We start from the raw sequence: 13,240 nt of genomic DNA, 5'->3' as shown, positions 1-13,240 counted from the left end.
GTAAAAATTGTCATAACTTGTGCAGTGTTACATAATTATTTGCGAGAATATCAAAGTACTGATGAAATATTTATGGTCTATGAGCATGAAAATATAGTTGCGGATGATATTGACCAACAAATGGCTCAAAGTAACAATGTTGGTTCGTCTTCTTGGTCACATGATCGAGAAATGCAAGTTCAACGTGAGGAAATTGTCCGTACTATGTGGAAAGATTATATTAAAAACTAGTACACTACAATTTATGTTCAATTTTTTTTATTAAATTAAAGTTAAATGAAACAATTACTTAAGTGGAGAACAAATAGCTTTGTAATAATTTATTATGCGATTTTATAAATTTTTGTTTATTTAATAAGATTGAATAAACAATTGGGGTAGTTTTACAACTTATGGGATTTTTATGTTTATGAGAAAATATACAACACAAAAATTTCATATCGCATGTCCAAACAAAACTTCAATTTCATCTTATGATTCCATATCATGATACCATATCGCATGGCCAAACGGGCCCTTAATTTAGGCATGTTGCCAAGCAATTTCTTAAGTGCTGCACTTCTTATAATTTCTTGGAAAGTGATCACTTGGCTTGCTTAATAAAAACAAGCTTTTTATAAAGGTCTGCACTTTTTAAAATTCCCTGGCTAGTGGCTAATTTAAACGGGTCATTTTTTATAAAAACAAAACATTTAGGGCAATTTTTTTAAAAAAAAGAGAAATAAATGCAATGGTAAAAAGTGAGATGGAAATAAATGAAAACAAGTTTTGAGGTGTTTTCCAAATTTCAAATATAGCTTCAAGTTCAAGTTGTATTTGGAAATTTTCATGGTTAAATGCTGATTTTCAGATGAAGTTTAAAAAAATTTCCGGGAAAAAAGTGAATAACTCTGACGTATTCATTTACTATGAAATGCACTTGAATTGCATCTCAGTCGTATATTTGTAATTTCATAGATAAGATGTGAATGATGTGATATTGAGAAATCTAGTTACTGTTCTTGCACGTTTTGATAACAGCAGGGTTTCTTATCGACCATGAATCTGTGTATTATTATAGTGGCCTGAAGCCCTGAACCATCTTAGATTTTATTTAAACTTTGTGAAATTACTGTGTCTGCTAGCCTTTTATTTAATTATTGTTGAGTTGCTAGAAGCTGGTTGAAATTATGTTTTATTCCCCCCTTTTTTCGGAAGGAAGCTGGTTGAAATTATGTTTCTGGCTTTTGTTGTCCTTGTTATGTTCAAGTTAGCTCAGACGTCTGGCTTATATTATCTGATTGTTTTGAGTGCAGATCAGGCAACCAATCCTCTTCCTATCTGGATTACAAGATGAGATGGTTCCACCATTCCACATGCAGATGTTGTATGCAAAGGCAGCTGCACGCAACAGGCAATGCTTATTTGTGGAATTTCCTAGTGGGATGCACATGGATACCTGGTTGGCAGGTGGTGATCATTATTGGAGGACAATTCAGAAATATTTGGAAGAAACTGTCCCAGAGAAGAAGGATGATGAATCAAAGAAGGATTCGGAACTGTCCTCTAAGCAAAAGGGTTAGTTGCAGATATCAACTTCACCTGCTATTGTTCTGCTATCTTTTCTCTGTTATATGGTTTTGGGCATCTTAATTATCGTCTAAGAAAATATTTGTGAAGACACAGATGATAAATCTTCTTGGAAGGATATTGTTAAGTTAGGGTTCTAGAGGCTGCAAGCCTCCTATATACCTGGACAGTCAGCCCCTTTTAAACTGTCCTGAAAAAAAAATTGCTCTGTCGAAGACTGGGTAAAGTATGACTGATCCCTCTAGATATCTGAAAGGGAAGTCATGTCCTATTTTATCAGCCTAAGGAATAGACCATTTTGTTATGTCTAAAATCTATTTTCAAAATTAACTCATAAAAGAGTATTTGGAAAAGACATTTGAGAGTATGATATCCAACAGGTATCTAATAATTCATATAACGGTAAATGCTATTAATTCTTTTGATTTAGCTCCTGTTATAGCTCCTTTCTGAAACTACAAGATTGTTAAAGTATTACCTTTCCAAAATAGAAATGCCTACTACCTCATATATCCATTTATCTGCACCTTGTGGATCATTGTTTCTCACTGTGTTGAAGTTTGAAAGCTGATGAACTTCAATTCTTTTCTAGGCTAATTGTGGCTGTTTGGTTTGTGATATCATTTGCAGTATCTTCAGATTTTGTTGCAAGCTGAAATGTTGAGTTTCAGGCAGTTCAGATGTAACTTTGGATTCGAGGATTCAAATACGTTTCTTTTGATGTTGCAGTGATGAAGAGCAGTTTGTGATATCAAAGGAATGGAAGTGCATCCTTTCAAATATTTATTCTTCTGAGGATATTTTTTGGTGTCCTATTTTCAGAAGGGAAAAAGATGTGAAGGGTCTTCATTTATACTGCATCTCACTAACAATACTAGGGTGTCGAAATATAGGTCCAGCTGAGTCGTGTTGTATGAATAAGGATTCAAACGTTTCGATTGTATGCCAAACGTAGAATGGCAACTCTCTACCAGAGAGTGATGACAGGCGGAAGACATTCTTTCGTGTGAATGGCTTACTCTTTATTTTGGTGTGATGATTTTTCTTATAATTTGTGAACTTTCAATCTATGTATTCAAACTTTCCTTAGTTATTACGTACACATCAGGATTATCAGCTTAAAGCTTGTAAGGTTCTTCTGAAGGACTTGTTCGTATTCAAATTTCAACTATAACTTGCATAATATTATACCATTTGGGGAAAACATCACGGCTTGTAATTTAATACGTACGTACTTAAGTTTATTTAGTCCCATTTGCAAATGTGTTTAGGCTTCTGTTTTGCTATGGATTTTGAAGCTTCAAAATTTGAATTTTTGAATATACGTTTTACGTGAGTGAAAGTGAGTTTTTGGGAACATGAAAATATTTGAACATCATATAATAATATTTAATTATTGAATTCCTCATCTCACCTCCATCGAATGATTCCACCTTGTTTGGATTGTTGTTACCTATTGTATTTATTAGTTTAAATATCATGTTTGTTTTGATTGTTATTTAAATTTTATTGTATTGTATTGTTTAGATTCATTATTAGTAACAGTTAAAAGTTTCATTTCAATTTAGTGTAATCACATTGTTATCTTAATATTTCTTTAATTTTTGTTGTCTTTATTATTACTAGTAATTATTTTTATTTTTTATCCTACCTAAAAAGTAGCACTCGCTTGTATCCTATTTTTCTTATAGGATTATTACTCAAATTGTACCTTGTATTTTCTTGTAGATTTATCACTCAAATTCTTAATATGTGACGATACGATTTATCGAAACAATAAACAATACTTAACAGTGTGATTGAGTAGGCAAATATAGAACCCATTGCTGAAATTAGCATTTCTGTTTTTGCTAGTATCATCATCTTAATTCTTATCCAACACGTACCTCAATTCCTATATTATATTTTAAAGTAACATTTGAAACTTGACGTCCACCAATGAAGTTATTCCACGTCAGACAAATTGTTCATTCGAATTGGTCTCTGTTTTCATTTCCACTTCCGTCCAAAATGATCCAGTATTATTACGATAATACCCCTGTACATTATATTCCTTTCGTGCTCAAAAAGTTGTTCAAATTACCTGAATTGAAACAGGGGCAGGAAGAAAAAATATTAAATAAAAATCTTGTGTAGAGTGATCCATTGTGAAGATGGAAGGAGGTGCTGCACAGTACAATCCTCGCACCGTAGAAGAAGTTCTTAAGGATTTTACTGGCCGTCGAGCCGGCATGATAAAAGCCCTCACCACTGGTATTTCAATTCTCTCTATCGACAATTTCCTGTTTTGCTGCTTTATATGCTCTTTTTTTTTCTTTCTTTCTTTCTGGTTTTTGGGATACATTTCATCATTTTTGTCTTTCTTTTGCAGATGTGGAGGATTTTTATCAGCAATGTGACCCTGGTTAGTTAGGGATCTTTACCTTCTTTTTTCGTATACATTTCCGCGTTTGGCTGTATGTTGCTTCTCGAGTGTTTCGCTTATTTTTACCGGATTTCGTTGGTTTTGAGTTTTCATGTAATTTGCTTGCTCTTTTTCAGTACTAATTGATTTTACCCAAGTGATTACCAAATTTCTACTGTTTCTGATGGCGACCCAAATGGAACCTTTTTTATTTGAGATAATAACGCATTAATTTTTTCAATCAAATTTCGGGTCTTGGGTCAAAGGACAGAAGAATCTAGCGCCTTGTTTTTCTTTTCTTTTCAATTATATTATATTCAAGCAATTTACTAAAAATTAAACTTCTGGGTAATCTGTTTTTTTTGTTGTGTTGTCCTATGTCCTGTTTATATAGACATGGTTTTCTTTTTGTTGCTCGACTTTTAACTGAGATTTTGTTTTTACTGGTAAATATCTCTTCCAATTCAAGATTTTAGAGTTGTTTAATAGGGTGTTGGTGTTCTGCTTGCGTCTAGAGCTGTTCATAATGCTTCAAGAACACTCCTCTGTCTGTAATGTACTGTACCATGTGCGCAATGTGAATTCTTTGTGTGAGGAAAAAACTTTAAATGAAGATTTTTCAGACATATGAGTTGTGGGAGAAATCTCTTATTTAGATTGTTGGTTAAGCTTTCTTCCCAAATTGAAATTGCCATGTACTGGTTGGGTGGACTTGACCTGGAGATGAGTGAATAGTAACCGTGGTCTTATGTGCTTACTGTATGTCGTCCCTCACAATATGATTCTAGCAATCAATCCCTAGATGTTTTAAGTTTTCATAGCTTGGAAGTTATTGGTCTAACTTCATATAGGGGCTTCATTTTTTCGCTTTGATTGAGCAGGTATTGCGAATGTAGGATCATTTTCTGTCTGGTCCTTTTTTGCTTACTGACCAACTTTGTTATTGACTTAAGTCTTAAAATATTAATTTAATGTAGTCTAGTTCATCATTTCGTGAATTATCATCCAACTTGATAAATTTTGTAACAAAAGATTGAAGCTTGTGCCTGATTTTGTGCTTAAAATACTTTTTGCATAATAAAGATTTTGGTGGCGCCAATGTTTTATTCTGACTTCGCTTTGCTAAGATGTTGTTTCTTATTGAACAAGTGTTTTTCTGATTGTGATTAGTCTTTGTTTACTCTTTCTTTATATTTGGAAACCTTGCAGAAAAGGAAAATCTCTGCCTCTATGGATATCCAAGCGAGCAGTGGGAAGTCAATTTGCCAGCTGAGGAGGTGCCTCCAGAGCTTCCAGAGCCAGCATTAGGTATAAACTTTGCTAGAGATGGGATGCAAGAAAAGGAATGGTTAGCTCTGGTTGCTGTACATAGTGATGCATGGCTACTCTCTGTTTCCTTCTATTTTGGTGCCAGATTCGGCTTTGATAGAGCTGACAGGTAAACTCGATTCTACAACAATATAAGAAAATAATTTCTTGGTTATTTGTACTTTTAATAGGTCACCTTCCAAGTGATTTATTTGTGTATATTTTTTTTTCCTTTTTAATCATATCAGAATTGTAACTTTTGTTCAAATATCTTGCTTTGAATCATAAATAGTTGTGAACAGCCTACAAGCCTTTGCTGTGTCACTTTGTAAAGCATTCTGGAGGGATGCTTATAATTACACCTTGTCAGATGTCAAAGCTTGGAGGAGTATTGTCCCAGCAGGCATCTGTGTAATTTCTTTGATGGAGAAAAACAATTATTTCCTTCGTTTAGAGTCTACCGAGTATGGAAAGTTTCTTCACTTTACTGAATCCTTTTGATCTCTTTAATCTAGGAAACGCCTTTTCAACATGATGAATGATCTGCCAACAATATATGAAGTTGTTACTGGAGTGGCCAAGAAGAAAGTAAAGGATAAATCAACAGTTTCAAATCACAGCAGCAACAAGTCAAAATCAAATTCTAAAGCGGTACTGTTGAAAACCTCTTCAGTCCCCCATCCTTCTCTCAAATAGATGTTTTTTCATGGATAACAGTAGCTGTGCAGTAGTCTTTAAAGGATTCCCTTTGGACAGTATTTAGCTGAAAACCTTCAGCTTTAGGACATTGCCACTGAATACTTTCCTCGAAACTTATGTTTGTGAACCTAAGACATGGTCAATGAATCACTAAATGGATCCTCTCTGATTTGAGACATGGTTCAGATTTCAATTATCCACACCCATTTTGAATTATAAATGTGTATGATGACTCTCGACAGCAGTAAGTGACATTTATAGTGATGTTTTGCTATTGTCATAGCAGTTTAATAACATTGAGAGGTAGGAATCTGGAAAGTAAAGCATTTGTATAATGTTCTTCTACAGGGGAAAACTAATCTTTCGGTCCTGTTATAGTATGGGAGTTCAAACGGGCCTCCTAAGTTGATATATTGTTGATTTGTCATTTTCTTATATAATTGCTTACCTTGGTGTTCGGTGTAAAAACAGAACAGGCTTGCGTCTATGCATTTCTGGGCAGGTCAGGTAGTGGTTGCCCCGCTTCTTGTTTGAGGAAGGCTTATTAGTCAGTTAAAAGTGATTTGAACTATAGTAATTACAATTGTGTTGTATGCTTAAGTTTGATAGAAGAGGCTTTTTAGATGCCTAGGGACTAGGGTGAAGTCAATGCTGGAGTTTTTCCAAAGAGGTATTGTGTAAGGTAAACTATGAGACTCCCATGAAGCCTTAGTGTTGTGTTATTATTATTATTCTTTAATTTCTCCTATGTAACTTCATCCAATGTTTTATGTCTACCTCAACTCCTGCAGCTGCTTCATAATTGACCTTTTTGCATAAATCGGTTCTCTATCTAAAATTATTTGCGAATTTGGTGCTTCTGTTGTGCAACATTTTACACTTAATTTTTCTTTGCACTATGTTTGTACATTTTGGGTTGTCTTAAGTGAATTGTATCGAACTGCTTTGAAAAATAAACCTTTTCTTCTCAAAATAAATAAATAAAATGAACGTGTGCCTTCTTGCAGTTGCTTGTGCTAAGTTTACTGTCTTCTGAAGTATCCTCTTTTAAACTTGTCACTGGGGATGTTGTTGTATCATCATCTAGACTAGATGTTACTGTGTCTACCTCATTGTCATTGTGGCTATTTCAATGCACTAAGCCATGTTCCTATAACTAAATTCAGTACCATGCCTCATGTACCCTGTATCATTATGCCTCTAATGTGTTGACATCTTAGTTATAGATCCATGCTTCATTGCTTTTTTTTCATGCATGGCACAGCAGATATCCACATTGTTTTATTTTAAATCTCAGGGTAAATACTCAAAGCCTCAAGTAAAAGATGAGGATGATGGATTCGATGAGGAAGAAGAAGATGAACATGGCGATACTCTGTGTGGTGCATGTGGTGAGAACTACGCTTCAGATGAATTCTGGATTTTCTGTGACATGTGCGAGAGGTGGTTCCATGGCAACTGTGTGAAGATCACCCCCGCCAAGGCCGAGCATATAAAGCAGTACAAATGCCCTTCATGCAGCAACAAGAGGATACTCCCGTGACATCCCCTATCAGATATGTGCTGAGTTCCACAACTTGTAATTGTTCATGTTGAGCTCAGCTCACTGTCATCTTACAAATATCAGCAAGGAATGTGTAGTCAGAGTTCTAGTCTCTTACGTTTATCAGGGTGCTTAACTAGTTTAGTTCCCTCAAGACATCCTTTTATTCAACTCTAAACAATTGGATATTAGATGCATCTTTCAGTATCAATTCTAACTAAATGCAGTTCATCTGGAGCATATGTTGCAGCTGTAGTTTTTGGGTGCTCCTTGTTTGATCATAAAACGTGTTCTTAATGATTTCAAACGCAAGTAAATGATGTGATTTGGAATGACTGCTGAGCATTTGCCTCATCATGGTTACAGCTTGCGAGCTAGTTGACTGGTTACAGATTAGGCAGAATAAAACACGTCAATCAAGATTGAATTATGTACTTAATGGGCGATGTGAGATATAATCGTGCTGGTCTTGTAGTAGCTTCATTTGCTGAAATGATATACGTTCTGCTGTATCTGCAAGCTGCTCTCCCCTTGGTTCAATGTGAAAATCCTTTATTGCCATGGTTGAATCTCCTCTATCTTGTATCTTCACAAAATATCCATTGAAGAAGTTACTTATTATGATACCTAAATCTATTGTTTCCGTTTTTCCTTTCAACTATGCCTTTTCTCTTTTATTTTGTTTTAGAGATATACATCACTAGATCTTAATTTACAAGGTAGGGGGTCATTGCCAATTACATTAGAATTTGTTATTGGTCTTTTTCTAGTTGTGTCCTGTATTCAACATTGGTAAGCCTAATAATTTAGCTTACATCATGATATGAAATCATGATTTCTTCAAGAAGAAAGTAGAGAGAGAGAGATTGAAGCTTCTTTTTTTTTTTCCAATCATATGTATATAAATGATGTTCTACGTACAATGCTACCTCAATCTAATCTTTTCATTAGGGAAAATAACATTTGGATTTCGGATGTGTGGATTTAATGCAGCTAATTCCTCCCATTTAGCCCCTGTACCATGCACCCGTGATGATATACTCCATAACGTTTCACCAGGCTGCACTGTTGTTGTAGTTGCTTGAGAAGAAGCAGCTGCTATCGATGATTTATTACCACCCTTTGACTTCATTAATGGATGTTTATTCTTCTTTCCCATTCCATTCGCCAGCAACCAACGCGATCCTGATTGCTGTTGACTTGACGAACCCCATAATTTCTTTTTACCTTGTTCTGTCTTTAAACCTGCAACATGCACTTCAGTGATTTTGTATTGAGGGATTTCTTCATCATCACGAATGTGATCTTCATTCACCTCCACACCACCAGCTTCCTTTTTGGGGGGCATGAGTATTTCATTATCATCGTCGTCTTCATTGCTCTTTCTAACTTGAGAAACTGTGCTGTATATCTTAGCTTTAGGTGTTACAAACACTCTCTCCACTTGAACAAGAGCAAGCATAGGTGTACCAACTGGCTCATAATTCCTTAAAGGATCACGAAGTTGCACCATTAGGGCCACTGTAAAGCTGTTCCCCAACAATCCGCAATTCTTACCCTTGCCACGTCTCTTCGACCTACCACGAAACAAGTCAGTGCAGGTACCATGATGAGCTGCAAGCAGTTTGGACGTCCGCTCGCTGATTTCATCAATTTCTCCAGCGTCCAACTTCATCCATTCATCAAGAGTGAGAGATAAGCCCATAAGTCCATCAACCTCACCACCACCATCATTGTCTTTAACGTCCAGTAACTGCAATCCACCCGTTCCTTCTAGACCTACAGCTCCTCCAAAGTTGACCTCCTTTCCCTCAATGGCTGAAAACTCACCAATGGGTTTTGAGCTTACATTAGAAGGTGTGTCCTCATCTGACATGCCTGACTGTATTCTCAAACCTTCAATTGAAAGGGCTTCAATTTTATCCATCGCCAAAGGAGCAAGGTCCTCTAGTGATACGTATTCTGAGTCCTTGTCAAGCCCGGCAGAATTTGACTCCAACTTGCTGAACTTTGGTCTGTGCAATTTCCCCTTATTACTTTGAATACCAGCCATATTTTGTCCAAACTCAAATTCATGCTGCAACAAATCTTGTCTGCAGTAGGTAGAAGTCATATAAGACAATTAGTTAAGAGAAATAGTGTGCTAGATATGCGCGATTTCAAATATAAGTGAGAGAGAGATTCAAACCTCACAGTTCCATCTAGGCTTGGTGCAGTTTCCCATCCTATATGTTGCATTGTCTGGCCAGTAATATCTTCTAAAGGCATCAATTTATTTGCCTGAATAGAGAGCTTTTCAATTCCAATGGAAGCTAAATGCTGCAGTATGTCCATTATGCCAGATCCCATTTCTGCAGGAACCACCACTGGACTGGATACCTGCATTATCAAACTCCCCCCACTCTTGGCATTCTTGAAAAGTGAAGGGTTCATTGATCTTAAAAATCCTCCATTTTTAGTCTTAATGAAGGGTCCTAAGCCTTCTCCAAGAGGGGGCAATTGGGAAGGGTCCTCAAGAGGAATATCAATTGGGCTTCCAAAACCGCTTGAGCTCTTAGGAGGGGAATGTTGAAATGCCCTCTCGTTCAAGCCCCATTCATACATCAAAGCCTCTGTCTCCAAGTCTTCCAACATGGACGCCCCAGTTTTATTGCTTGTTGCTTCGATTTCTATCTTTGGCATCTCTACATAGGAATCTACATTACATGAATAATCAAAATCCTCATAAATGCTCCTCCAATCGGATCCAGTTGAAGCATCACAAGCAAATTCTAGGTGATCAATGTCCTTATCAAAGTTGAACAAGGAACAGCCATCGGCCAAAGTATCCTTCTCAAATTGCCTCAGCAGTCGTTCTCTTGGGGAATCAGGCTCACTTTCAGAACTCGGGGAAAATTGAGTGTGCTCTATCCCTAACATATCCAGAAAATCACTAGCCACAGATTCAGCATCATAATCCAAGCTTAGGGATTTTCCTTTCCTAAGCTCCCCAAAGTTTCCTTTATTGTCCAAGCCTCCATCATGATTTATAACTTCATTTTCATCATCTTGGGAATCTAATCCCTCATTTGCCAAGTCAGACACCCTCTTTAATGCAGACTCCAATTCCTTCATGATCGACTCTTTGGAAGATTCATTTGTCTCGAAATTGCAGGTGCTCACTGAAAGATCATCATTCGCAGTGTCAACTTCCTTGGACAACAATGCAAGCTGTGGCTCCTCTTCATTGAACATCCCAAAACTACTATTAGGTTCAGCATTCTCTTCCGAAGGAGTATCACCAGTTTTCGTGGTTTCTTCTTCTTTTCCCTCCCATACCTCTGAGGCAACTTCTATACCTTGATCTCTGATAGAAACCTCACTTAAATCGTCCCCATTTTCAATATTTCCCTTCTCAGGCTCCGATAGCAAGGCTAAGTTGGGTTTTAGGGTCTTAACATCATCACAGGATACATCTATCTGCGGTTTGCAATCAACTGAACATTCCACTTTCTCTTCCTCAAGTTTCTGATACATCACATTTACAGATATGGAAAGTTCAGACGAAGGAACTGGTAAAACCTCGTGAAGGTCTTTTATATTCTCAGCAGAACACTGTGAAGCAGAAGATCGAGCAGGAAGGCTCCCCGCTCGCCTCATTGTTTTACTCAGCTCATCACTTTGCTCACATTGTGCCAAAATTTTTGCTACATTTTCACTATTGCGCCTCAAGTTCTTCACATCGAGAAGACTCGTATTGCTAGGAAACACAGTAAAAGTTTTCCCAACTATGTGATACTCAAAACTAACATTCATGGTTGCACCTTTAGCCTTACCTGACAACCTGAAACTAGTAGTCCACTTGCCTGAGCTATTCTCCTCCAATTCATCCAATGCAAGAGGAAGCAACCTAGTAAGATCAACGCGATGCTTTCCTAAATCAAGATCAGGAGTAGCATATATAGAAGCATACAACAAGAAATGTTTAGCCTCATACTTTGCTGATTGATTAGGACCATTCTTGCTACCAGATATAGAACATGTATGAGTCAACTGTTCCTCAAACTCAGCTATCCCTTTAGAAACAACAACAGGACGAGTCGTTAACTCACCATCTCGCCTTTTCCAATGCACAACAAGGCAAAGCTCATCAAACAATGTTGATAACCCTTCAATAGAATGTACTTGAACAGAAAAACAACAATTAAACTTTTTGTTCCTAACAGCCAAGGATTTTAGACCTTTCCAACTCCAGATGGATTTCTTACTCTCCTTCTCTGATAAATCATCTTTACTCTTCGATTTCTGATGGGTTTTTCCTACCGACATTGAACGATTACTAGCTCCTAACATCAAACTCCTCCGTCCACCTTTATCATCCAAATATAAAGCTTTATTTAGAGCTTCAATATCATCCAACAATTTTTCATTTCCACCAATTTTCGACATCGCAAAAACTACAAGAATAACGTTATCATACAATTATACAAAAACCCAATTCACAGAATTGTAACAATTCAAAATTCAAAATTCAAAATTGCTCCTTTGATAAAGCTAGATTAGCAGATTTACATAATTAAAAAAAATCATAGGTTCTATCGCCATTGCAAAGACAAATTTGAACATAAAAAATTGAACTTTCTGTTTTTTGTTGACATGAAGAAGAAAGGAGAGAGAGAGATAGAGAGTTTGAATTTCTTACAAAGTTTGAATTAGCGATGTCTTAGGCGAGTGTTTCTCCTTATTATTTGTCTCTCTATTTTGGAGTTATCATCTTTATTTATTTTTTAAATATTCAAACGTAGAGACAAATAACAATAATGGTCCCTTATATTTGAATCTAGGTTTGAAATAGTCCTTTTAAGTATGCACGGAACAATTTAAATTTTTAAATTTATCAAAAGTTAATATTTTTAATGGAAAAGGGTCAAAATTGCCCCTGAACTATGAGATATAGACCACTTATACCCTCCGTTACATTTTAGGATAAAAAATGCCCCTACCGTTATTCTAAGAGACCACAATTACCCTTAGGACTTAACAGAAGTGATTTGGCAAGCCACATGGCACTAATTCCGCCACATAGGCTTGCCAACTAGGATACCCACTAAATTTTTTGACCCAATTAATAATTCAATCCTAACCCATTTTTGTTGGATCAACCCACAAAAATATAAAAATCTTTTGCTTCCCCTGCTTATTTACAACTTCATCAATTAGCTATTACTTTGATTTATTCCCTGCTTTTTTATAACTTCATCAATGTACATATATGTTTGCCTTCATACACTTTGGGACGTTTACAACTCCTTAAAGAAGCAGCAAATTAGTGTACCTTCTCCTCGTCAATTTTGGCGCAACATATAATATTGGGTTTGAAACAGAACATGTGGACTGCAGATGGAACGGTCAGCTCAACCTCATAGCTACAACCCAAGCTTGAGGTATAAAGACGACCATGAGATTTCGCTTTAGCTTTGAAATCAATCCCGATGATCTTGAGAAAGCAACGAAATTTAGCTTTGATTGGGACTAACGTTATCGATCAACTGAAACGAAAGGTAAGCTATTTCACCTTCATAAACTTGAATCAAGACACCCGACTGATTGTCAGAGTAGGTCGAAAACACCTGCTCTTTCTTAGTTGAAATCGTGGTGTATCAAGTTATCAGAGTAGTGTCCATTCTGCTATATTTAAGATCGTCTAAGTCCAATATTAGATGAACAATATAAAGAGT

The 13,240-nt window shown here is 36.3% G+C and overlaps 3 protein-coding genes across 4 annotated transcripts in view; 2 read left to right on the top strand and 1 right to left on the bottom strand.

Annotated features, from left to right (window-relative positions):
- The window catches only part of LOC102597371 (protein bem46), a 9,378-nt gene extending 6,626 nt beyond the window's left edge, over nucleotides 1-2,752 (top strand). The window contains exons 7-8 of one of the 2 annotated variants that reach the window (XM_006342288.2): nucleotides 1,296-1,557; nucleotides 2,299-2,752. In XM_006342288.2, the coding sequence (XP_006342350.1) occupies nucleotides 1,296-1,557; nucleotides 2,299-2,318 (282 nt within the window). In that variant the 3' untranslated portion in view covers nucleotides 2,319-2,752. Of the gene's footprint in view, nucleotides 1-1,295; nucleotides 1,558-2,199 lie in introns of both variants that reach the window. The other variant, XM_006342287.2, reaches the window with a different exon arrangement.
- An 873-nt stretch (nucleotides 2,753-3,625) lies between these two features.
- LOC102597045 (PHD finger protein ALFIN-LIKE 4-like) lies at nucleotides 3,626-7,763 on the top strand. The gene is made up of 5 exons (XM_006342286.2): nucleotides 3,626-3,822; nucleotides 3,941-3,973; nucleotides 5,183-5,411; nucleotides 5,797-5,932; nucleotides 7,278-7,763. Exons 1-5 carry the CDS (start codon nucleotides 3,723-3,725, stop codon nucleotides 7,521-7,523), a joined length of 744 nt encoding a protein of 247 aa, XP_006342348.1. The 5' UTR covers nucleotides 3,626-3,722; the 3' UTR covers nucleotides 7,524-7,763.
- Nucleotides 7,764-8,234: 471 nt separating this feature from the next.
- On the bottom strand, nucleotides 8,235-12,234 carry LOC102596501 (uncharacterized). The gene is made up of 2 exons (XM_006342284.2): nucleotides 9,712-12,234; nucleotides 8,235-9,616 (listed from the first exon to the last, which is right to left on the bottom strand). Exons 1-2 carry the CDS (start codon nucleotides 11,949-11,951, stop codon nucleotides 8,449-8,451), a joined length of 3,408 nt encoding a protein of 1,135 aa, XP_006342346.1. The 5' UTR covers nucleotides 11,952-12,234; the 3' UTR covers nucleotides 8,235-8,448.
- Nucleotides 12,235-13,240: the final 1,006 nt, after the last annotated feature.

Source organism: Solanum tuberosum, unplaced genomic scaffold (genome assembly GCF_000226075.1).
Source record: "Solanum tuberosum cultivar DM 1-3 516 R44 unplaced genomic scaffold, SolTub_3.0 scf00037, whole genome shotgun sequence".
In the NCBI taxonomy this organism is placed as follows: domain Eukaryota; kingdom Viridiplantae; phylum Streptophyta; class Magnoliopsida; order Solanales; family Solanaceae; genus Solanum; species Solanum tuberosum.
This window is presented reverse-complemented; position numbering and strand designations above follow the sequence as displayed.

Bases quoted from the DNA above. Each gene is read 5' to 3' on its own strand.
- LOC102597045 (XM_006342286.2), top strand. From the start codon at position 3,723: ATGGAAGGAGGTGCTGCACAGTACAATCCTCGCACCGTAGAAGAAGTT. The intron at 3,974-5,182 runs GTTAGTTAGGGA...GAAACCTTGCAG, and splicing joins TTATCAGCAATGTGACCCTG to AAAAGGAAAATCTCTGCCTC. The intron at 5,412-5,796 runs GTAAACTCGATT...TCTTTAATCTAG, and splicing joins GGCTTTGATAGAGCTGACAG to GAAACGCCTTTTCAACATGA.
- LOC102596501 (XM_006342284.2), bottom strand. From the start codon at position 11,951: ATGTCGAAAATTGGTGGAAATGAAAAATTGTTGGATGATATTGAAGCT. The intron at 9,617-9,711 runs GTTTGAATCTCT...TACCTACTGCAG, and splicing joins AGCCTAGATGGAACTGTGAG to ACAAGATTTGTTGCAGCATG.